The sequence below is a fragment of the Anopheles moucheti genome, chromosome 2 (genome assembly GCF_943734755.1).
Source record: "Anopheles moucheti chromosome 2, idAnoMoucSN_F20_07, whole genome shotgun sequence".
Taxonomy (NCBI): domain Eukaryota; kingdom Metazoa; phylum Arthropoda; class Insecta; order Diptera; family Culicidae; genus Anopheles; species Anopheles moucheti.
The window spans coordinates 29300879-29324325 of record NC_069140.1 but is presented as its reverse complement, the minus strand read 5'-3'; the positions used below and the strand labels follow the sequence as shown (position 1 = coordinate 29324325).

The window sequence follows — 23447 nt, the reverse complement described above, 5'->3', positions numbered from 1 at the left end:
TGCATCGTTTGATTACTGTTTGCGTTCGAATGACATGTTATGGCATATATTGCGGCAAAAGTGGCTTAATTGTGGTGGCAAAAACTGCAACATTTCGTCGAATGTTTGTTACGCTGCTCCTGCTCTTTACCGCATTTAACAGAGCACCGAATAGATAAAATATAATACGAAATCAATTTCCGATTAAAATTGGGCCTTTTCTAATGTGTTTTAGAACAAACCTTCCTTACGATCATTAGCAAAAATAATTCGTTCAATTTCTTTCCATTTTTGAACGTGAAGCATCTTGTAGCGATCTCCACGTGACATGCATATTGTGCCTGGCTATAATTCATTTCCTTCCTCGCAATTACCATCCAACTGGCGTGAAAGGTTTGATATTCGCTGCATTATCCCTGCCTGAGCGCACCGGTCAACGATCACCCATTCCCTCTGTCGCCGATGTACTGATCCATTTGCCTGCACCTCCATCCGCTTATGATCGGCCATACCAATCGTCATACACACACAATGGCTTTGAGTGTTGAACCGGAGAGATTTGTTTGTTCGCCAAATCAATGACCATTGCGACGAAATCGAAGCTATAATGCAAAGAAATTTGAACGCCCTTTGCCGGGAGGGTGTAATTGAAGCTGGGCGCCGGACACATTGAACGTTTACTTCCGGTTCCCGGCACTACGATGAAGCAAACAATGATAAACGGCACTGTACGAGTGTGAAATTGAAGTGCACGGCCGGTATCCTGTCTGGGTTCGGTTCGGTGGGTTGAATTGTACTTCCAACGCCCTGGACATATTATACTCGTACCCGGAGATCATTGGCAGATGACATGTCGGGAAATGCTAACGGTGTAATGGTTTCCAGTAAGGCTATGAAGCATGGAGCAATTGGAGCAGGTTGCTGCTGAACACTTTCCATTTCTGGCAAAGTATAAGCTGACGATATAAAAAATCTCGATATTTTAAAAAATATGAACAAAAGATAGGAACGATGTATAAAAACATTTAAGTATAAAAACGTTTTTGTTATCGCTATTCTAAGTTATGTAACAATATTACCGTGCTGTATTCAATTAAAACATGGCTTAAGAAACTGTCGAAGATTCGATAACCTTTTTTAAAATTTTATTAGCATTATCAAGTTAGCTAATGCTAATAATATTATATAATTTAATGTAAAATGTAATTCAAAGGTATTTTCGTGAATTTTTGGCAACGATAGGAAATCCATGGAGCCATGTTCTACGAATGTAATGTAGAAAAGCTCTGAAAACTGTGAATAACAAGTTGAAAAATGGTACAACTGAACACGTGATGCCGAGAATGACTTATTGTTGTGTTTAATGGGATATGGTCTCATGGAAATTAGAGGAATCGGGGCACGAGCACCCTTAGTTGTAATTCTGAAAAATAAGCCTTAGCTTATCATATCCAATAGAAGAAAAAACCTTTCGAAACCTTACACAAGTTGTGGCTGTGCAAATTACGGTAAACAGCATGGTATTCAATAAATTTTTCAAATATCCTGAGTACCCTGTGTGTCGAAACAATCTCAAAACTATTTGATGTTCCAAATCTAGCTTTTTGTTTATTGGGAAGAATGAATTATACAAAAAATTAATTAATTATGTCCTTTCTCGGATCTACAGATAATCTTTTTTAGGCATATTACGAAGCTAATAACATAAAAATGTTGCACTAAACATAATGCTGCAACGATTGTTTCGCGTGAATGTCAGTTAGATGTCCGTGAGTGCGGACACAGTTCCTGAATTGCACAGGTGCATTCATTTCACTTGATTTGACAATGCCAAACAACAAGTGTAAATTACCTTTGTTGAATGTTGCGATCAGCAACAGATTTGCCTGTCCATGGGGTGGATAATATTAGCAATTTGACTAATGATGTATAAAGTTGAAAAATTGATAAAATTGCATTGTAAAAAATAGCATGCGTACATTTCAGCCTTCTGTCGTTTTGCTCATTTTGGAATAGAACCGAAAATGTGTAAAATGAATACCAGTTCTTACAAACAATAAAATTATTAACATTAAAAATTTATTTATAGTAGACGAAATGACGAAATTAAAATTTAGAACCACCCTTCAATGATTCGTTGCTAATTTTACGCTTAAAATCGTCCAGAGTTCGTGCTTGCACGCTGAACAGCGCTTGACAGATCGGCAGAAAATGGATTTCTGTTGCTCCCAGCTGTCAAATTGTTCTGTCAATTCGTTGGAAATGAAACGCACTATGGGCGCACCATGTGTTGAACCACCCGAGCTGGTGCTTTTGTTTGTTATTGTTGCAGGTGACAGCGGAGGAGTCGCTCGCGTTCGCGTCAACATCAGCATTTTTCGATTCCCTTCCAATCGCGAGAGGTGAATTTCGTGTCGCTGGTGTGCTGCTGACATACGACGGTGCGTTTTTATATTTTTTTGTCGTATAAAGTGCTCATTACCCTAATAACGACTAAACATTAAATGCTGTAATAATTGTTTGCTGATTTGGTCGTGTTCACAATTCCACTCGTGCGTGTGATAAATCGTGGGAAGCTGTGCACTGCCCGGGACACGGCGGTGGAGCGCAATCTTGTTTCTGCTCCAGCCAAATGTAAAACAGCATTCCATTGTTGTTGCCAGTAGCAACGCAACCAGGGCAGCCAGTTTAGGCGCTCGTCGATGTGTCGTTTCAGACGAATGTATTTAGTGTGGTGTGTGGAAAGGGTGAAAACAGAAATAAAAATCTGGCCCGTTGTAGCAGTAATATTTTGAAGTGATGAAGGAAAGCGAAAGGAAAATAGAAGGAAAAAAACACGATTGAAGAGGGTTGCAAGAGAGTTTGCAAAACGCACAACGAGGAGAAACAGTGACGGGGGGTGTGAAAGTGTGCGCAAATAAAAAAAAATCAAGCAGTGAGCATACACACAGAGAGAGTGCCGTCCTACCGTCATGGGATTGCGGGTTCGGTGAAGCGGAAAAGAGAACGCATTGAGTCCTGAAAATCCTCGTAGCTCGTGCTCGGGAAAATTGGTGGTACCGTACAGAACCCGGAAGTGCACGGCACATTCGCTCCGCGTTGTTTTTTGGGGGGGATTTCGGAAAACAAAGAACATTTTTGAAAAATCACTCTGTGAGATTACTCTGCAAGGGGGTTTTCTTTTCTAAAATATTAATTAACTCCTTTTTTTGCTATTTTGCGTTCATCGTTGACGAAAATAGCATGAATTTTCGTTACGGTTTCATTCATTAAATTCGCCTCCTTTTTCTCGCTCACTGCTGTATCCGTTTCGGTCCCGTGTAGTCTCTCGACCTTAGGGAGGATTTGCCTTTACTTTATGGTGCGCCTTTTATGTTTGCAGGGTTCTCTCCTTTGGTGCTCCGGTGGCGCCCGCACTCTTAGCCACACAATGCCACAAATGACCCACATTAGGTTAACGTAAGAAATCGGGTCTATCGGGGGTCGAAGGCAAGAAAACGGGCCTGATCTGCCGTGGCTGCGAGACGCATTCATGCCAACATACCTGCGAGTGAGTGAGTTTTCCAGTGTGTGCGTGTGTGTACGTGCCCTATTGTGTGTTCCCTTCCGACGGAAAGGTGACGGGAAAATGCGTAAAATGCTGCTTTACTGCGTACCGTGCTAATAATGTTTCTTAAGAAGTGTTTTAACAACAACGTGTGCGTCTTTAGAAAATTGGGTTCCCCGGAAGCGACGACAGTTTCTGGCGTGATTGTGAGCCTCTGCTAAATTGTGATGGTGTAAAGAAAGGAAAGCTAATATTTTTTCCCCTAAAAAGTGTGTGTAGAAGTAAAAATTGTATGAAATTTGTGTAATTTTGGTTGTTTCTTGTTTGCCTATGTTTTGGTTCCAAAAAACCCGGTCCAAATCTGTTTGCAATCAAATTCAGCATTGCTGTGATATATGATTATGCTGTGCGCGTAAAGACGACGACCCTCGTTCTTCGTCCGCGTGTTGTGCATCCGTTTGCACTGCCGTGTTCTTTGCATTTTCCCCTCCGAAGGGACCGTCCGTCAAGTGCAAATGTGATTTGTTGTCCTGAGAAGAAATTGCGCTCGGGTGTTTCATCTGGCGTTGTGCGCTTGAGGGTGCCTGCGTGTATCTCTCTCTATGTATGTGTGTGTATGTGTCATTTATGTATGAGCATTTCTCGACGCCGAAAATCATTGCCTGCTGCAACACAGTGCCGCCGGTCCGCGGCGAAGCTGTTTTGGTGCGGAAGTGCTAAAAATAAATTTCAAACCGAAGGAAACAAAACGTCAACCACACACGAATTAATTTTCCATCTTCACTCCATCTTCAACCGGGCTGCGCCCCGGGGAAATCTTGCGCGCACACACACACACACACGCACGGAATATTAGACAACATCTTTACCGCATCGGTAGCCACCACCAGCCACTAAGCCCTCCTCCCACCCGCGTGTTTATGTGTGTTGTGCGTATGTGTGGGTTGGTGTGGGTTTCTATGTAAACAAGATGCAATCAACAACGCACGAAAGGAGAAAAAAGATGCAACCGCCGACGCAGCATAACCATAAACAACGGGAACGTACCGGACCGGGCAGGAAAAGCGTGGAACAAAGGCGCTCCGGACGGCGGAAATCTCCAGGCAACATGATATTGACTTCCGCCCTCGGGGCGCGTGAGCTGTTCCTTGCGACTTGTCTGGCCGTGCTGCTACAATCACAGGTAAGAACTGAGGCACAGAATGCATTTTCCGCTGTTCGGGGGGAAGTATGAGACGGCCTTAATTCATTCATTCCTGTCTATGTTTATCTGGCTTTGCTGGGGCCGTGAGTTAACGTCTAAATAAAGTAACCCAAACGTTCGTGTCCAATAAAATATGAGAGCTAGAGTAGCGCTTACCAGAACCTCCGCTTCGTTCCACTGGTAACAGCTTCGGATTAAGTGCAAGGCGCAAGTAAAAGTGTAATTCACTTCAGTTTTCCACCCCCCGACGCTTATCTTTGCGTGACATTGGTATCATAAATTGTATCGAGTTTTTGATATATGACGCTTTGGGTGCAGTTAGTGTTGGCGCGTGCCACAACACATCACGCCCGAGACTCGGGACGCCAAAGATACCGAAAGTGATCATAAATCTAGGGAAAGTAGTGTTGTTTGTTGGATGGTTTTAGTTTCATAGAGCTGCGGAGAAAGACAAACAGCATACAACGACGATATTATCTCACTTTGCTCCAATCGTACATTTAATCTCTCGAACTGAAGGCTATTTTTTGTGTTTTCGTGGAACTCTTTATATGAATATTCTTTAATAATCAGCAACAAGGATGTTTTTTTTTCTTGAACCATTAAACAAAAATAATAAAAACTTCTGGAAAGTGTAGTGTGTAATGTGTTAGGTATTTGCTTTTATTCAGTAACTTGTCAATCTCTGAAAATTGTTTGCAAATACTGTAAAATCTAATACATATTGCTTGTTTCTCCAGAGCTTACTTTCGCCATTAAATCCACCAATTAGTCCATCATGTAGATAGTGAAAATGGAGCTCAGCAATTGGTAGAAACGGACCCTCCAATCATCCATTTTCAAGCCGATATACCGAACCAATCGCAATCAATCGTTGCAGCTTATCAAGCTCCATTGATATGTGCTTCTATTGAAATTGATCAATGGTGACCATGGCTTCATTTCATCCCTGATTAAATCGCTACCGATGGTTAGATAAACTATTGAGAACTGCAAACCGGAACGGGGGCACACGACACGGGCCAACTTTATTAGTTTATGTTTTATGTTCCCACTCGGCTCTCGTTTTGCGTATGGCCGTGTGAACTTCTGGCATCGAGAGATTATACTAATCCATGTCCCAGTTGATAAGGATGCGAGAAACGTCTCCAATCGGGCGACCAACTGTTGGCAACTTCAGGCCACAGGCTGGACCCATGATGATGATGCTGGACTAGGTCCAATTCCAACACTTCTCTGTTATCGCTGTACGGCTTTCCAATGCCGGGACGCATCTCTGCCTGTCGATGTATCGATATTGTTGTCAAACCACATAAATTGAAATTCAATCAACTTGCCCCGAAGGGGGAGTGTTCAAAACACACGATTCAATGCGCCTTTTTTGTCGGTTGTATTGGTCGGATTTATCAACTCGGTGTCACTTGATGTTTAGTGGTATTTGTCTATTGGTTGTACATGACGGCTTCGATGAAAAATTGACGCCACCGGTACATTTGTGCACAGGAATGGCAGATCTCATGAATGCCCAGAAGTTCCAGACTATGTGTCATATTAATTGGTTAAACATTCGTTCATAAAATTACATCAAAATGCATGACAAGTATTCAAGGCAAGTTTTCACCCAATTTAGGGAATCGAAATTTCTATTTTAAATTATGAATAAAATCCCGTCCGAGGCTTGTCGTTTGTCCAAGGTAATTGATTTGGTAGAATTTAGGATAATCCTAAACAAATCTCAAGTCCCGATGAACAAATTTTCACCAAATTGGAATATCCACTCGCGAAAATCCATGTTCCATCCAATCTTGAAAGGAGACATACGATTACGAGCTGCTGTCGAGTGATCACTTGAAACTGGTTTCGAGCTTAGCTAAATCGATGCAGAATTATCCGTTCGGTCAGAATTTTCGGTTCGGATTATAAATATGTGCAGATTAAAAGAGGATGGGAATTCTACATGTTCCAACATCAAGTCCAGATTTGATACTACTGGACTACCACTTCTATCGATCGATGCAGAAGGCTCTTACTGGAATACGCTTTTTAAGTCGACCGAATCACTAGTTGGTTGGACTAGTGGTCTCAAAAGACTTAAATATGTTTTCATCTAGAACCCATAATTTTCCAGAAAGAAGTTACAGTTGCCGTCTTATGTACAATCCTTTGAATTTAAACTATATTGTAATTTTTCACAAAAATGTTTGAAATTTTGGTTGCAAAATCAATTCCGTAAAATCATTTATCGTGCACCTTAATCATTTTAAACATTCAATCGTGATTGAACAAAAGGACCCAGTTTTTTTAATTCCTAAAGAACGGCCAGGCTGTATTGCTTAATTCGAAATTCGAAATTCAAGAAAATCGTACGTTACGTGTGCTTTTGAATAAAGAAAAGTGAATGGCATGGACTGACTGTGTGTTGTAGCGTTCCGGTTGCTAAATATTCAACATTTTGGGCTTTTATTCCATTTACCACTTCCATTTTGTACAAAGCTACAACAAAGTGCTACAAGCGCGTAACATTTTCTGTTCCAGAGACTATCGGGTGTAGAAAATGGCGCAGCTCTATGATTTCGTAATTTTTAAACTGGAATAATCAAAATTTGATGTTTTTAACCATTTCTTAAATCAATGACCTTTGTAAAATAATTTGAATGTTTTTTTATAAATGGTCTTCCTGTTAATGCAATGATTCCGCTCGACGCACATGAGTTAGATCTTTTTTTTTAAATAGATCCCCCTATTTCATTTTTTCTGTGCTTAACTAAACATTAGTTTTCATATAGCAAATTTATTTGATGTCGTATATGTTGAACATTTTTACACTCTTCGATTCGTAAAATATGTCATGAGAACAATGTACAGTTTATTTGTTAGAAAAAAAAACCTCCCCATAAACTTACGGAATGTAAGTTACACGGCGGTGGAGAAAATGTTGGCTGAATATTTGATGAAGAAATTTCCCTTACAGCAGGTTGACGATTGACGTAAACCTTTGTATCTTCAACGTGAACCGGTAACTAACTCTTCTGCTTCTGTTTCCTCTTTGATTTTCTAAACCGCGCGTTACCGCAGGGTTGTTGCAATGTAACGCCGGAATGTAACAGCACATAAAACAAACAAATTGAACACATTCCACACCACCGTCCAGACAGGACGAAACCCGCCGTTGTGCTTTGATTCGTATTGTTGTCCACTGCGGGGGCGGGATGAACAAAACGAAAACAAAAAACGTCAATGGCTAGGTGTGTTCCACTGTATGGAGGGTGGCCACCAACGCAGTGCTGATTGTTGGTATCACATACAAATGTTTCCTACCACCAACCTGCCTTCAGCCACGTTGCGCTGTAGATCAACGTGCCATCAAATAGCTCGCGTACACACTCGCCCGATTTTTTCGTTCGTAGCAACAGTGGTAGTAGCTGCTAGGGTAGTAGCAGCAGCCACTGTGCAACAATTGGCCGTTAACCATTGAGAAGAGTTGTCTCTGCGTAACGTCTCTAGGGGCTTTTGGCAAGCGATTCGTTCGTTCGTACTCGCGCTGTTTGTCGAGCACGGTTGGGTTTTAACAGTCAGAGCCATCGAACGCACAGGCTGCCCCTTCTAAACGTGCGGATGGGAAGCACCGTGGAATTGACCGTACCGAACCGTGTGGCCTTGTCTCGTTTAACGATCTGTGCGAACGTGTGAGTGATGTGTTTGTGGTGCTGCAAAGTTCCATTAGTTCCACAGTTAGAATTGTAGTAAGCAACCCGGTCTTGCGCTGCTATTTCGAGCAAGTCGAAGAATCTGATACAATTTTTGTTCAATTACACGATTTATAGTATTTAGTTGCAAGATCCTCAACAATTTTTCCGAAGAACGATTTTCAGTATTAGGATATCTTCAACTAGTACTTTTCTATCCATTTTGTCGCATTATTTAGAAACTCTCCGAGCAAATATACTAATTTACATGAATTCTCATCCAGCGCTAGGACTTTATCAACTTTATTTCATTAAATGTGTAAATATGTATATAGCTGCTGGTTCATGGTTTGAGTTGTTTGCTCTCAATTGTTTGTTTTTTGAAAGTAAACAACTAATTTATATATCTGACACACTAATTAACTGTGTTGAACATGTATCTTATCATTTCACTTCGATCTCTCCTCTTCTTCTCGCATTTTATCATTTTCATCAACATTATCGCCAAACCTTATCAACAGACAATATCTCATAAAAACTCAATTACCAATTCTACATCATTATGCATATGACAAATTCTTTTGGACTTTTGTTATATAACCTGGTAACAGTTCTCGCTTGATATTTGTTTGATTCTTTGAGAGATGCCTTCTTTGAATGTTTTGTTTTTCAAAATTTAGTCATCATGTACTCTTTTTTGTTGTATTATTTATTTATCAAGGGAATGGCAAGAAAAGACAAAACATATTCAACCTGCTACTGGTGGTTATCAAAAAAAAAATTAAAAATTGTGGCCAATCAACTTAACTAACCGTCCTTAGTTGCACATGATGGAATCGCATTACCATGCACATTAACGGGAAAGGTGTGCCCCACAGAACCTCCAGGGGTGTGTGCTGGAACATAAACGGGTGTGTCTACTGCCACCGACATTACCGTGCTTGGAAGATGCATTGAATGGCGTTAGCACTTTGTGCACTACCCCAAAATAAATCAAAACTAGTCCACCGCTCACAACACCGGTCGTCAGTGTTGGCAAGTGTCATAAAAAAGCATAACAACACACTCCCCCCTTGACACGGCCAAGAAAGCTACATTTCGTCCATTTTCCATGCAACCCACTGTGTCCGCCTGATTTATTTTCGGCCATTTCGAACGTTCCTCCAAGTGCAGCATTGCAGCTCGTCGTAACGCAGCGCAACAAGTTACCACCGTAGCCTCAGTTCGCTTGCGAAAGTATTGGACCATTTTGGTGTAAAACCTAGCCGCAGTAGTTGGTTTTGTTACATTTTACATTGCGACTAAGTGGAATGTGTATGTTTCATTGTTGCTCGTGGCTGTTGTTGTTTTTTCTTCTTATACCTTCGAGGAGACACGCACAGCACCGCAGGTTGGCTCGAGCCCGCGCCGGAGCATAAAAGCAGCTCTTCCTTTTTCGACGTACAGCTTTCTCTTTCCTACGCTCGGTTATTTTAATCAACCCCAGAGCCAAACGGCCAACGGCTTAATGTAGGAATTATCATCCCTATGGTGATGTGGTGTGCCTGTATGAGCATACACATACACGGGCGCACACACACACACGTAAGCATGGTCGACACTGTTTTCTCTTTGCGAAGGTCAACCACAGCCACATCGCCGAATAGTGCCGCGAGGGACCGGTTTATCCGCTGTTGTTTTTTGTTCCCCTTACTTCTGCCTGTTCAATTCCCACACTGACAACAATTCCGTGGGACAACGGCTTGACGGCTGTGTGGCACATGATGATGCGTGATGTGTTGTTATTTGTAAATTTCGTACAAGTATGTCACCGATGGGATGAAATATGGCCAAGTAAATAATATTGGACGGCAAATATCATCAGCCCGTGTAAATTGTGTTTGGAAGAAGTTCGAATTTACTGCACAAAAATGAAGCCCTCGCAATTATATTTCTGCCGGCGATTTGTTTACCGAGCACGAAAGCTTCACCGTATGCTTTCCAACACCTCGGTGGCCACTGCACGTTCCAGTTGGCGAAAGTTGTGTTGGCCCGATGACGTTAGCTTTAAGTCCGGGCCTAGCTGCGTAAGAAATTTCGAATAGTGAAGAAAAGGAGCGAGAGTAAAATAAAAGTATTAGCATCGGCAAGAAAAAAAAAAAGGTTGCAACTGCCACGCATGTTCGGTTGGCGATTCGTCGATCGTTCGATCATATGCGAGATAAATCTGTACTGCAGAACCCCACTTTGGTTGGTGCATGTTCACCAATGTTGTGCCAAGTTGGTCGTTTGGTGGGATCAATTATTGGTAGTAGTAGTAAGTTCGCTAGGTGATGGTATGTGTGGCACAGGGTGGTTTTTTTTCATTTATTTTCAATAACTTCAATTGATTAAATTGATTTGCCGAACACAACGATACATGAATGTGTGGAGTGGTTAAATTAGACTTAGAAAACAAATAAAACTGGCACAAAAAAAACCCCAATGGCGCTCACTTACGATCGATTACTTCGCATCAAACCATCGTGTGCCATATTATGCGCGATTATGCAGACAGTTACGCTGTTTGTGTCTGCTACGCATAACTGGCTCTCACAAATACTATGCGAACGCTTAAAGGCTTTTTCGCTGCCCTTACTATGGCTGGAAAGAACACGGTGAAGACTGTTATGAGAAAATCGAGAAGCGTTTTTGGGTAGGTGCAGTAAATCACTTAACACTTGAAAAGTTTAATAGTCTTCAGGAGCTTAGCGTTGGATACACATGAAACGTTTCAATCTAATCATCTGTTTGGGATCAAAGAGATTCACTCTCTGTCAGAGGAATGGTTCTTGTTGTATTATATTTATTGGCTTTATAAAAACCATCATTGTTTCATCTCCTCAGTGCAACAGACACACACAGACTGGCGAGTGTTTGCATCATGATCAGGGGTTTTGTTTTGATCAGTGTTTCCCTTCTCAAAACAACGTAACATGTTTACAGAACGCATAACGGGTGGTGCGTGGGAAGTATTGCAGGTGTCCAACATTCCCTGCACGCCCAAGGGGAGAAAATGTCCTGTCAGGTCTTGGTTCAATTACGTCCTGATACTTTCCTTTGCCTGCAAACCAAATGAAAGCATTCAATACATTTACAAAGTTGGAAGTCAGAGTGTTTTCCAACCTCTTAAATGAAATTATTGGTATAACTCAATCGAATACGGCAAAGTTAAACATTTATCTAAGTGAAAGGGAGACATACAGTCCGCATTTTTGAAAATTTGTCTTAAAAGGTGTAGCATATTTTCGAAGCTTTCAAGATAAATAATTACGAATAAATTCACCAACGAATATCGAAATCAGAGCCCAAACAGTACGCTAATTGCCTTACGATAACGCGAACTTTCAAGGTATAAGTACGGTTTTCTCAAAATAACATTGCATAACTCCTAGACAAAATCTAGAATATCTCGAAGACTTCAAAGATCGATTAAGTATTAATTTTCATCAGAAATTCTATACACAACTCATTGGCACTATATAAATCAAATTCTTTATGACTCTAACGAACGATTTTTAGAAATTTTCATAATGTTATGATGCTTTAGCATGCGTCATTTTGACAAAAAATAATATATTTCCAAATTTAATTTAGTTTTATTTTGAAACGTCAGTGAGCAAACTCTTCAATGTTTTTTTTAAGGACCTACCCAAGGTAATAATATGAAAATGTCAATTCGTGTGTTTTGTATTCTGCTTCATTACCAACTAAATATAATCTAAATCTAAATTCTAATGGACGTACTTCTCATTAGATTTTCTATTTAAAATCTCACAAATAAACTCTTTTTCTGAGCTTCTGAGGGTGTATTTCCCCCGTAAGGTTCAATTTTATTTCCTTCGCACATTTCAATCTACGCAATTATTCCGGTGATCATTGCTACAATTGTGTAACTGTTACAACAAGCTTTCAATTACAATTGCTACGATGAAATGATGAAATAATGCACTGCTACCGAAGACGACGGCTAGGGCGTGGAAGCTATTACTCCACCGTGTCGTATCGCTTGGCGTTGGCTTCTCATAAATAAATCATTTCAGCATTTGTGACAGCTTGATTAATTATTCTCTGTCAGCAGAGATTGCTTCTTTTTTGTTGTTACGTTTGCTTAGTTTGGACTTTGAACGAATCTCAGCAACACTTGAGCGTTTTTAGGGAATTAGAGCACAATCTTCCTAATTTCTGATAATGAAGAAAACATAGTTCTCGAAAAAAAATCTTTTATTTCCCTTCATATCTTGCTCCATTTCATTGCGTAAAATAATCCTAGCATTACTCCTTTTGTACTTGTTAATAATACAAAACATGTATGCGCATATAAATTGGATAATACCACAGCCGGTTCTTAGACCCGTGTTGCAAGGGGTGGACTTTCCTTAAGGGGAAGAAATTAAGGGCAAAAGACGCACCCGTTTGACCAACTGACCGGGTGGTGTTACATTATCACTAATGGAGTATCAAGCTCACAGTCCTTAATCTGCTTAATGCTTCCGAACCTCACCGATTACATGGCCGACGGGTGCAGCAGCAGCAGCAGCATCGAATGGAGCGGTTCATTTCTACCCAATTTTCCGCCAGCAAAAGAGCCACCACATCTGTGCAATACATCAATACACATACACAAAGACGGACCGGGTTCTTGCACTGCGTGTTTCGTCCAATATCCCTTGAGAGGTTTCCTGTGACGAAGGCACTTCAACCACTTCGGATGCCACCCCAGGGACACCATTTTGGTGCCGATCACTTCGGCCTATTGATGAGTGGTCGATGTATGTTGGCATTTTCCCTCTACCAATACACGTGCGGCCACCCACACACCTTCGCATCCTTCGTCGGCAGTTGTTTCGGTTATCGGTTAACGTTTGCACCGGGTTCGGTGCTGCCATGGAAACGACCGATAGCCGTGTCGGAAGAAACCGCTCCACGGTGGCTGTTTGCAAAGAGGAGGTGTGTTTGGAACCGGAAAAACTCACCGCATCCATCCCACCATCCGGAGCACGTGCGCATTCTACGCATGTGCGCGACCATCGCCGGCAATGTTGGGCGCTGTTCCGCGTGGTTCCATGGTGCGCTGTCTACCGCACAAAGCGGCACCACAAGAGACGGTGACGAGCTTCCCAAACGATACATTCCGGCATATGATGTTTGGCTGGTGGAGGTTGCTCCTGGCACGAAATGGGAAATTCAGGCGATAAGTGTGTGTGGGGGGTTCTGTTGGCGGGTGGGTGCGTTTCTCTCTGAGGGTGCCCGGAGAACGTCGGTAGCTAACGGTAACGAAAATGGCTCGTTTCATTCATTTTCCGCTCATTCGTGGAAAGCGGGTCTAAGCTGTGGGCTGTGGGGCTGTTGGAAAATCATCGCCACCTAAGAAGACGATGGAGGGAAAGAAGAAGGTTTCTTGGAAAAGAAAAGCCTACAAAAAAATAATCCTTCCCCTGAGGCTCGCGAGACACACTGCCCACCACCCGGATTCAATGGCGCTGATTGAGAAAATTGCTTCGAACTGTGAGCTGTGGGGGAGGAGGGAGGTGAGTGGCATCTCTCATGACTTTCGTTTTTTTTGTTGTTGTTTTGTTATTGCCGTTTCGTGTTCCGTTCATGTTTTCAGATTGATTTACTGAGGCGGTTAATACGCGAATGGAACGGCACGTTTTTCGCTAATACACCTGTCAGAATCAACCGTTTTTTTTGTGCTGCTCCACCACGGGGTTGTTTATTCTTGCTCCGTTTCTGTGGGTGTGTGTGTTTCTCGAGAGAGTGACTTCTGGGTTCTGGGGTCTCGTAAAAGTTTAGATTACTTTTCTACCACGGCAAAAGCAGCTTTAGGCGGGTCTGTCTGTCCGGGGGTTTAGTTTTCCTTCTCATGTTGCCACCCGGAGGAGTAAATCAATGCTCAAATGCATCAAATCAAAGGCGTGGAACTGTAATTAATTGATACATGTTGATACAGTCCACCACATCGCCCCACCATGGACCCGGTGATTTCCGGTCGTTTCGTTCCGTTGCTTGCCAGTGGCACGGTGGAGCATTCTAGGTCGGTTTTTTTTTCGCTTGTTTGTTTGTTTGTTTACCTTACCTGCCATTCTAACAGCCACGGACATTGTGCTTTTCATCCAACGCTCCAGCCAGCAAGCAACAATTCGATGCTGGAAAACAGGAAGTCACCGTCGAATGGGTGGAATGCTTTTGTGCGCTATCCATGCCCGGAAGCGTTTGTCGCTACGATATCGCACAGCAAGATAAACCGGAGATCCAGTTATACCGGTGTGGTTGTTTGTGCGTACCCACTGCAGTCCTCCGGTGCGTGTGCGCTTGGCTTTCGGTCGGTAGAAAATAAAATCAATTTCTCTTAAAACACAAATAAAACTCCATTTTCCGCGTAGGTAACACCCTGTTCCGGTGGGGTGAAACAAAACCGAGAAGCCAGCCATCACTTTCTTCCTTAGCGACGACGGAACTGGATACACTGCGAATGTGTTAACATTGCACACATTTTTAATTTCTGATTCGTATGCACAAAAACCTGACGCCCCGGGTGCGCGCGTTTCGTGGTGATGGAAATGTGACACTTTTTAGTTCCTGGTTTGTTTTGTTGTAACTGCGGCGCAGTGGAGTCCGCAAAAGTGTGTCCGCGTTTGACCGTGTGGTTGAGCTGAGCAGGAAGGTACACAATTACAACGACAACCCGGGGTGGTGCAATGGGGCATGAGGTTCGAAGGCGAATGAAGAAGGGTTTTGCGCTGTTGTTGTGCTACTCCAGTTCCAGATCTATTGTGCCGATCCGTGCAATGCCGCACGAATCCGGTGAACCGTGGTGAAGGTCGGTGCGCGATCTATCGCCACATTGCAAAATAGCCACCATCGCCAGCGGGGGTTGGTGTTTGGTTGCAAAGTGCAAGGCAAACGGTTGCACCGGGGACTTGCACGGGGGGGTTGTTTCGGTGCACGTAGTGCCGTGCAGTGCATTGTGATATTGGTGGTTCCCTGAGCCATCGGGTTTTTCTTTTGTGGTTTTCAGATCGAAATGAATTTGCAAGTCTGATCGATTAAAAATGAAACGCACACCTCCCCAGAGTTGATGGCCGTTTGGGGGAACGAATCGTTATTTGATGCACCGTTTTTTTAATTAACCATTTTTCTCATATCGTTGAGCGAAACGACTGACAGAAAATTTTAAAAACAAAGATTATTGCCACTTTTTGTAAGTCTAAGGATAAGGATCGGGTCTATCCAGATGTTGCACAAACATTTGTTGCTAAATCTAGCACTGTCATATTTTGTCCATGAACTTGGCTGTTTTTTATTCTCAAATGACACTAAATGAATTCATTTAATCGTCATTCATTTTGAGCAAATTCTGTCCCATCATATGATTAGTAATTGAGTAATTTGCAATATTTATAATGCTTCTTGCTATTTCGGTACTGACAAAACGCTTTTTAAAGATTTTCCACTTCATTTTTTGGCTAAAATAAAAAACTTGTTTAAAAATGTTCGCGAAACAAATGAACACGGAAATAATCAAGTTTTTTCATTGATGCATGGCTGCATAAGTTCATGCAGTTCTTTCAAACAATCTGGCAACAATTTATCCCCCATTAATTTTATAGAGCGGGGTCTAACATTTTAAAACTTTTGACTTTTAAAACCTCACACAGACACGGACGGTAAAATGTAAAAACTAATATACCCACCAAAATATGTGACTGTTACGGTCCACAGAGTTCTTCTACCGATAGCTGAATATTTCTTTGTCCACCAGAACAAGCTTATGAAGTTAGTAATTTTCATAGCATAATTTGGAGCTCAACCTCGGTGGCCTTCAGCAAATGTTGAGCAAGCGTTTTGAGGTTTTCCTTTTTTTTTGTTTTCGTATTAGTGACATTTAAATTTTCTTCCACACCGTCCATACGAAATGACGCTCACGTTGAGGGGGGCAAAAAAGAGGGGGGGGCCCAGTCCATGCCACTATCTTTAGAGCGCTTTTTTTATTTCAAGAACCAATTTGCATTTAAATACTTTCCATCACTCCATCAGTCTGCCTAACTATGCTTTTACCCACAATTTGCCATCGTCTTGGGAATCCCACTAGTCGGCACCAACGTTTTACGTCAATATATGTGTGGTGGCAGCTTTTCGGGACGAACCTTCGCTTCTATAAGCGCAAACTGTGCGCCATGGCGAAAAAAAAAGAGACACCAATGAATCGGCTCGAGAATTAAAGTCCACCGTCACCACTACTGCGGTGTGCTATGCATCAACACACCGATTCCGATCTCAGCAGGGAACTTTAGCGTAACTTCAGTGCTTCACACCACACTGTGTCAGACCAGGGGGTGATCCCTGTGCGCGCGTTCGGATCCATGTGTTGGAAAGTACACCGAAACCAGTCCGGCCAGTTTTTGTGTTACGAGCTTTTGCTTCTCTAGTTGCGAATGACGGAGTCAAGGTGCGATTTCGAGATATGGTAGGGGATCTTTTTCCCTCCGTAAAATCTCTTAAATATTGAGTACGAGCGAAGGAACCTCCGGATTTTGTCTGTCGATGTGGGGAACCTTTAAACTAAACACACGCGGGGGTAATGCTTCACAAAAATAAACAAAACTTCCTTCCCCCCCAAAAAGTGCAACTGACTTTTGGTAAAAATTCCCCCACGAGTCTAAGTTTTATTGTGCAATTGATGAATTTCCACTCATCGGTGCGTTTTTGTGGCTGAGCTGCGCTTGCAAAGTGGGCAAATTCGTGGGCAACATAGCTTTAGATGTTCGTTTATAATTACTGCTCTCGTTGATGTCTCGCGTAGAAATCACGCTCAAACACGCGGTGGGAGTATGCTGGCACGATGCCTCCACGCGGCTCACGAGTGACTGCTTAGAGTAATTACGTAAAACTTCCGCCACTGATATGCAGGCCGCAGAAAGGCGCGAAAACCTCTCACACCGACTGCATAAAACAATGATTGGGCCACACCGTGCCTCAGAGGGTTAAATCTGTTTTTGTCTGCGCTATACTCAAAGACAAAAAAAAGAAACACATCATCTCAAACGCACATAACACATTATACAACATGCTTTATTGAGCTCTGCAATGTAGCGGACGTAGTGGCGTAGTGCAATAAATTAAAACAATATATATATATACGGCGAAATGAAAATACATCGCTATGTGTGCGCCATGTGCCTTTGGGCCGATGGCCAACGCCGTAACCAGCAGCGCACCGCAAATAGAATTATCCCGGTTTTGCCAGACGGATGGCGGTGGGTTTCGGTGCACACTTTCAGTTTCGTTTTGGCAAAAGTTCGCCAACGGTTCCGTTGGTTCACTCTCGCATAGACAAATATAAGCCCGCCCGAATCAAGGATGGGTGTGCACTACTGGCTCGGTCCGCCGGTGATGACGCTTTCGACGGGCGTTTCCTGCACTCTAGACGGCGATGAAGAGGACACTTTGCTGATGATGCTACAACGTACTAGACTTGCCACGTTGTCTGCAAAAGTATGATGAGGACGACTTTTTTTTCGTTTCGTTTCGTTTTGTTTTTGGGGTTTGGATTCGGAGACTATCTCTGGACAACTTCGGTACGTTCTGTACAGCAGTTATACTGCTGGTGTACGTTTTCCGAACATACAACCCTCAACAGCTCCAGCACCTAGATGGCGAGACTCCCTTTGGCTGATACATGATATATGGAAGATGTGAGTGTGGCTATTGTGCCATGAAGAAGCGTCGGAAAAGTTGAATCGCTGCCAAGGTAACGAATCCTGCCACTTTACCCACATCCCAATACACAAATCCTTGTCAAGCGTTTGTTTCGTACAAACGTTAATAATACACCCATCCAGTGTAGACAAGCGGAACTCGTGGAAACAAAGGTTTAACGATGGCTGGCACCCGAACGATAGCCGGCCACCTGAAGAGGAGCTGACCTGTTGTGATAGTGCCTCACCGGTTTGGGTATGTTTTATGTTTCTTTCACCCCTTGTGAAAGTGTCTCCCAACGCAAAGCCTCGTTCCAGAACATTTCCGACAGTAACCCGAACATTGTCGTACGTAATTTCCTACCCCAAGCAGCTAGAGATATCCGCTGGAAAAGTGAAGCAAGCGGTGGTGGAGTCCCAAACCAGTGTGCGTGCAAGATTGTGCACAAATTGATGCCTTTCGCCACGTACCCGGATTATCATAACTTTTCAGTGCAACCTTTTCCCTTTCAAAAGCGACGTCGATGACTACCACCACCCACCACTCCACGGTGCAAGAGTTCCGGGACGATTTGTTGAAAAGGAAGATAAATCATCCGTTTTCATCGCGTCCAGCTTAGTTAGTTGGTAGTGCCATGGCGAACCTGACCATGGCTTGCCATTTCGCAGTGGCAGAATATCAATTAGCCTCAACCCTCCCTCCGATGGCGTTCGAGGCGTCCGGTTTTGCACACATCCATTTTGCCCATCCAAAAGCTCCATATGTTTCCCGCCGTTCGAAGGTCGGCTTCTAACGCTCGCGCTGCTTCACAATCGTCTTGGCGCTTTTTTCCTACGGTAAAGGTCGATCCGGTCCCGCGAGCCTTCCACCATTGCGATAAGGCACTATAATCTTTGATTTATGGTCCAGTATCGAGGAGTCGGTTCGGTTGGGCGGTATTAGACGAACCCTTGCGATGGGGTCTGCAAATCAAAAACCGTAATCGTGCTCATTTGCATGTGCATGTGGTAAATAATTACCCCGTTCTGGTTACAGAGAACGGATTGTTGCACGATACGCTCATGTTTGCAGGAAGTAGTCGCAACATGAAAATGCGAACCGTGTAATACCAATTTGTTAACGAGTTAGTGCCGTAATGCTGGCATCCGTGCATCAACGCGTGGACCATCGTGCATGTTAATCGTCAAAGTAAGTTGTTCGGTTTGGCCTTTAAAGAGTTTGATTTGTTTGCATTTCATGATCACATTATCCACCGTCATTAGAATGTCATCTTTGGACGTCAGTTGAATCATCAAGATGTTCTCCACTGACAGTAATTATTGCTGGCAGTTCTCTTTGCCTTTGCGTGGCATCAATTTGTGACGATCGATGGATTGTATTATTTTCATCTCCTTGCTAGCACTTGCTTTCCACAGTTCACTGGGTTGGAACGAGCCTTATTAACGTAACAAAATCTGCCAATCTGCCATGAAAAGGAACGGATTTTCGGTATTTGGCCGAATATTTCATCCGATAACTTCTGTTGGCGTCTTTCATTTTTTCCAACGTCCAAATTCATTTTTAGCCACCAGGGTGTACCAAACAATCGTTTGAGTAGCGCTTGCCGGGTAAAGGGGCGATGGTTTGATGTGTCATTACGAGTTTTATGATCAGAAGCCACCGCTAAAATGGTGCAACATTGACCCCAAAAATAAGGATTCTGTCTGATTCCACGCGACGGCAAAAGCTGATGGGGCTTTTGTTATTATGTACAGCTTTAACGTCCGTCTCCATCCATTCTACTGTGCGATTCTAATTCCACCGTTTGCTGAAGTCCGTCTCTCGTTCGTTGAATCGTACGGTCGCGTGGGGCGTCAGCCTTTCGGGATATTTCCTCTCTCGAGCATCCGGGTCGGGGCTCCGGGTGTCTAGCTGTTGTGCCATTGTCAATGCAATGTGCTGTGCCACTCTTCCGAAACGTAACGATGTCAACACTCAAGGGCGGCACATCGATCTCGTCGGCAGCACGATACACTCATCCATCCACCCAACGTCGGTCCGGAGCGACGGTTCCACACCACGTGGAAAAGGTGCAGCATGCTGCAAGTAAAATTGCTCCAGAACACCCTGAAGATCCCGCGACGGGTCCGGGTTGGTGGGTCCTTGAACTTTGAAGATGTCCGGGACGGAACACGGAACAGTTTTACAAACTACCGGACTGGGACCAATCTGCATAACCGGGCGGAGGAGCAGTGGGCACAAGAAAGAATGCAGAGTGTGGAGCATCTGGCAGAACTTCGGCACGGAACACGAGTGTTTTGCCCTCCGCTTTACCACCCTGCTTTGCCACTCGGGAACGGGAACGAAATTTGTCATGATCAAACCGACAACGGTGGTGGTGGTGCTCGGGGGTTTTTTTTTAATATGGGCGGTGTAGGAAGTAGGCTGTCGCCGACTGTGTCTGAGCTCATCATTATAATCATATCCGGCGCAATGCATTGCTTGCATTCCCATGCATACAGCCCAAGGTAACAATCGACACAACGGATGACGCCTCACAGCTCTGGATGGTATTTATGTGCGCATGAGACAATGGGACGCCGCATCTGTACGAGCGGCGATAGTACTGTACCGTTGCGCGAGGTCGTAATATAAGAGGGCATACCCTGTTCGGGGGACTGCTGCACGTGACTGTGCGGTTGGTGTGTTCCTGGCCGAAGAAATCCCCGTGCACGGATGGAAGGTGAACAACACTGCACTTTGTTCTTCAGCAGAAGAGTATTACTAAACGCGTGGATAGCATGCATCAGAACATCAGGGCACAGAGGCATAGAAGACTTAGAGCTAAAAAATGTGGTTTTTGGTGCGCTCGTTTCTTTTTTTTTTTTTTGCTGCAGAAATTACTTAATTATGTGAACATAAACGGTTCCAGACGGTTTGTCTCTCGTCTCGGGTTAGGTAACGGAGCAAAGGCAAAAGGAGCACGCTTACGAGACCGGCTAGTGTCTCTTGTCGTTGGAAGATTGTTTTATCTTTGCCGAGGAAAATCTTATCCCCAACGTCCCGTGTACTTATTAATTCTTTTTCATTCACCGCTCGGCTAGCGTACGGAGATAACCAGCAGCAGTCGCGTCTGGCTGTTCGCTGTACCGAAAGGGTACTTTGCGTCTACTCCATCCAAAACAACGGGGTGAGAAGATCCACTGGCTCGACAGCCAGCCAGTTGTTTTGCGCGCCGGGGGATCAAGAAAACAGGGCAACGAAATACGGGCTAGTGGAGCTACTAGCCCAGCTGAAGGTTGTGGGCTGGGAATCGAAGGAAAACAATGATTTTACATCCCACGTGCTGTGTGCTGCTAACGTTGTGTTTTCTTTCTTTTTTGCCCCTCCCATCCCATCCTCCCAGCGTTTTTATTTTTCTTGCTTCGCTATTAGTAGAACGTCATTCACAACGTAACGTTATGAGTCAGTGATGAGCTGAGAAGATAAGGCCCCAGGGCCCCCGCGCGCAGGTTGCGGCGGAGGGCACTGCTAATGCGCGATGAAAATGACGATGAATTATGATCTCATCAGCATCATCGAGCAGATCCCGTTTTTTTTTGGTTGAATTGTGATTGATATAAAAAAATGGCTCCAATCTCTCACAATTATTTGCTGGCGTTGTGTTTTTCAGGGAAATGGAATTTTCCTACCATTCGGGCGTGAGTGAGTTGGGTGAAATAGTTAAACACATTTTTTTTTGTGCATGCTTTTTAGCTTATTGCACAAAGTGCAACATTAAAGTCACAGCGTAGGACTATTATAAAATCCTCTCCTCTGAATTTCAGACACTGTACTGATTTCCGGAAGTAAGGAGCGGTGCAAAAATTACGACTTGGGTAAAACTTTTTCTCGCTTGATATACAGCCACGGTGTCAGTCCTCCTGTCAGTAGCAGAACGAAATAAACTTTATGTTTCCAAATGCACCGCTGAGAGCATTTCTGCTATACACGACACTTTGCATTCCAACACTTGCTAAAGAGTCTAAACGTACGGAAAGTTTGTCCGTGCTCGTGTCTTTTTTTTTTTCGGTGGCAATAAAATAGAAATAATCTACCTTCCATTTTTAGCCCACTCTTAGCAGTACTTTTCTACTTTTATTCGTGTTTGTTTGTATTCCGCCTTCGCTCGAATGTATAAATCATTTTGATATCCATTACAGTAGTTTTCATACTACCACAGGCAGTTTTCTGGGTCAACAATTTTTGCACATTTGCAACTACCTGCAAATTGATGGCTAATATTTAATCTTTTATCATTTTAAGTGGCTGAAAACGATTGATACCACGGAACACTCTATATGCTACTGCGTCGTGTTTGGCATCGTTTACATTCCTGACCCAATGCTGTTTGTGCAGGTGTAAAACTACACTTAATACAGCGGTACTAACATTCTGAATTCAATTATTTGCAACTGCTCCATTTGTACATCAATGCCGATGCCGATTGTATAATTAAATAGTAATTGATGCACGTATGCTACACATGCCACAACACTTTTGTTTGTTTGAATAAAACTAAGAGAGACGTAGTCACCAATCGTTAATTCAACAACGCTTAGTAAAACTTCTCTTCAAATGTTTAAACAAAGTATATTTTTCTTAATGGCTTACAACAAAAATGGCTGTTATGTTTTTTTTGGTTTGCTGGTGAATTATGTTAAACCTTTTAATCGTATCACTGCGATATGTTTTTCAACGCAGTATCAACAAACTTTATCAGCGTCTGGTTTTGGTCTGTTTGTTTTCGTTTTGTGTATAATTGACATTAGAAAACGGTTATCAGTGCAACAGTTTGGTAACGATTACGGTATGTCAAATACAACGAGTTGATTGCCGTCCAGTGCCATGGAAGGAAGAATACCTAATTAACCCGCGCGATCCGGAGCGATGGCCGGGCATAAACAGCGTGTAGTGAAGTGTTACCAAACTTAAATAGCAAACTTCAGTTAAATAAGGTTTTATTTTGCATGTTTAACCTTGTTTTAAAAATTTTCATATTCTATATCGTTTGCAGTTGCATTTTCTTTGAATAACTCAGTACAATAATTTTTGAGCGTAGAAATTTGTCATTATTTAAGTGGCTTGGGCGATATTGTGATGTACCATTTGGCTATGAAGCCTTGCAGTTTCAGAATTTTATTTTTTGCTCGATTTTTATTGCAAATCGACTAAGAAAAATATAATATATCTCATCCTGGGATTTTTGAGTACTTTCTATGTTCATAGTTCATTATCTTTATTTCTTAAAACTTGTACTCAATTTATCCAAACGAAATAATTCTTGAACTAT

General features: G+C 42.9%; 1 protein-coding gene across 1 annotated transcript in view; it reads left to right on the top strand.

The window, feature by feature from the left end:
• The first annotated feature begins 3570 nt into the window (after positions 1 to 3570).
• LOC128299239 (tyrosine-protein phosphatase 10D) overlaps positions 3571 to 23447 on the top strand; it is a 35160-nt gene continuing 15283 nt past the window's right edge. The window contains exon 1 of the mRNA XM_053035141.1: positions 3571 to 4709. Within this exon, the coding sequence (XP_052891101.1) occupies positions 4497 to 4709 (213 nt within the window). The 5' untranslated portion in view covers positions 3571 to 4496. The remainder of the gene's footprint in view (positions 4710 to 23447) is intronic.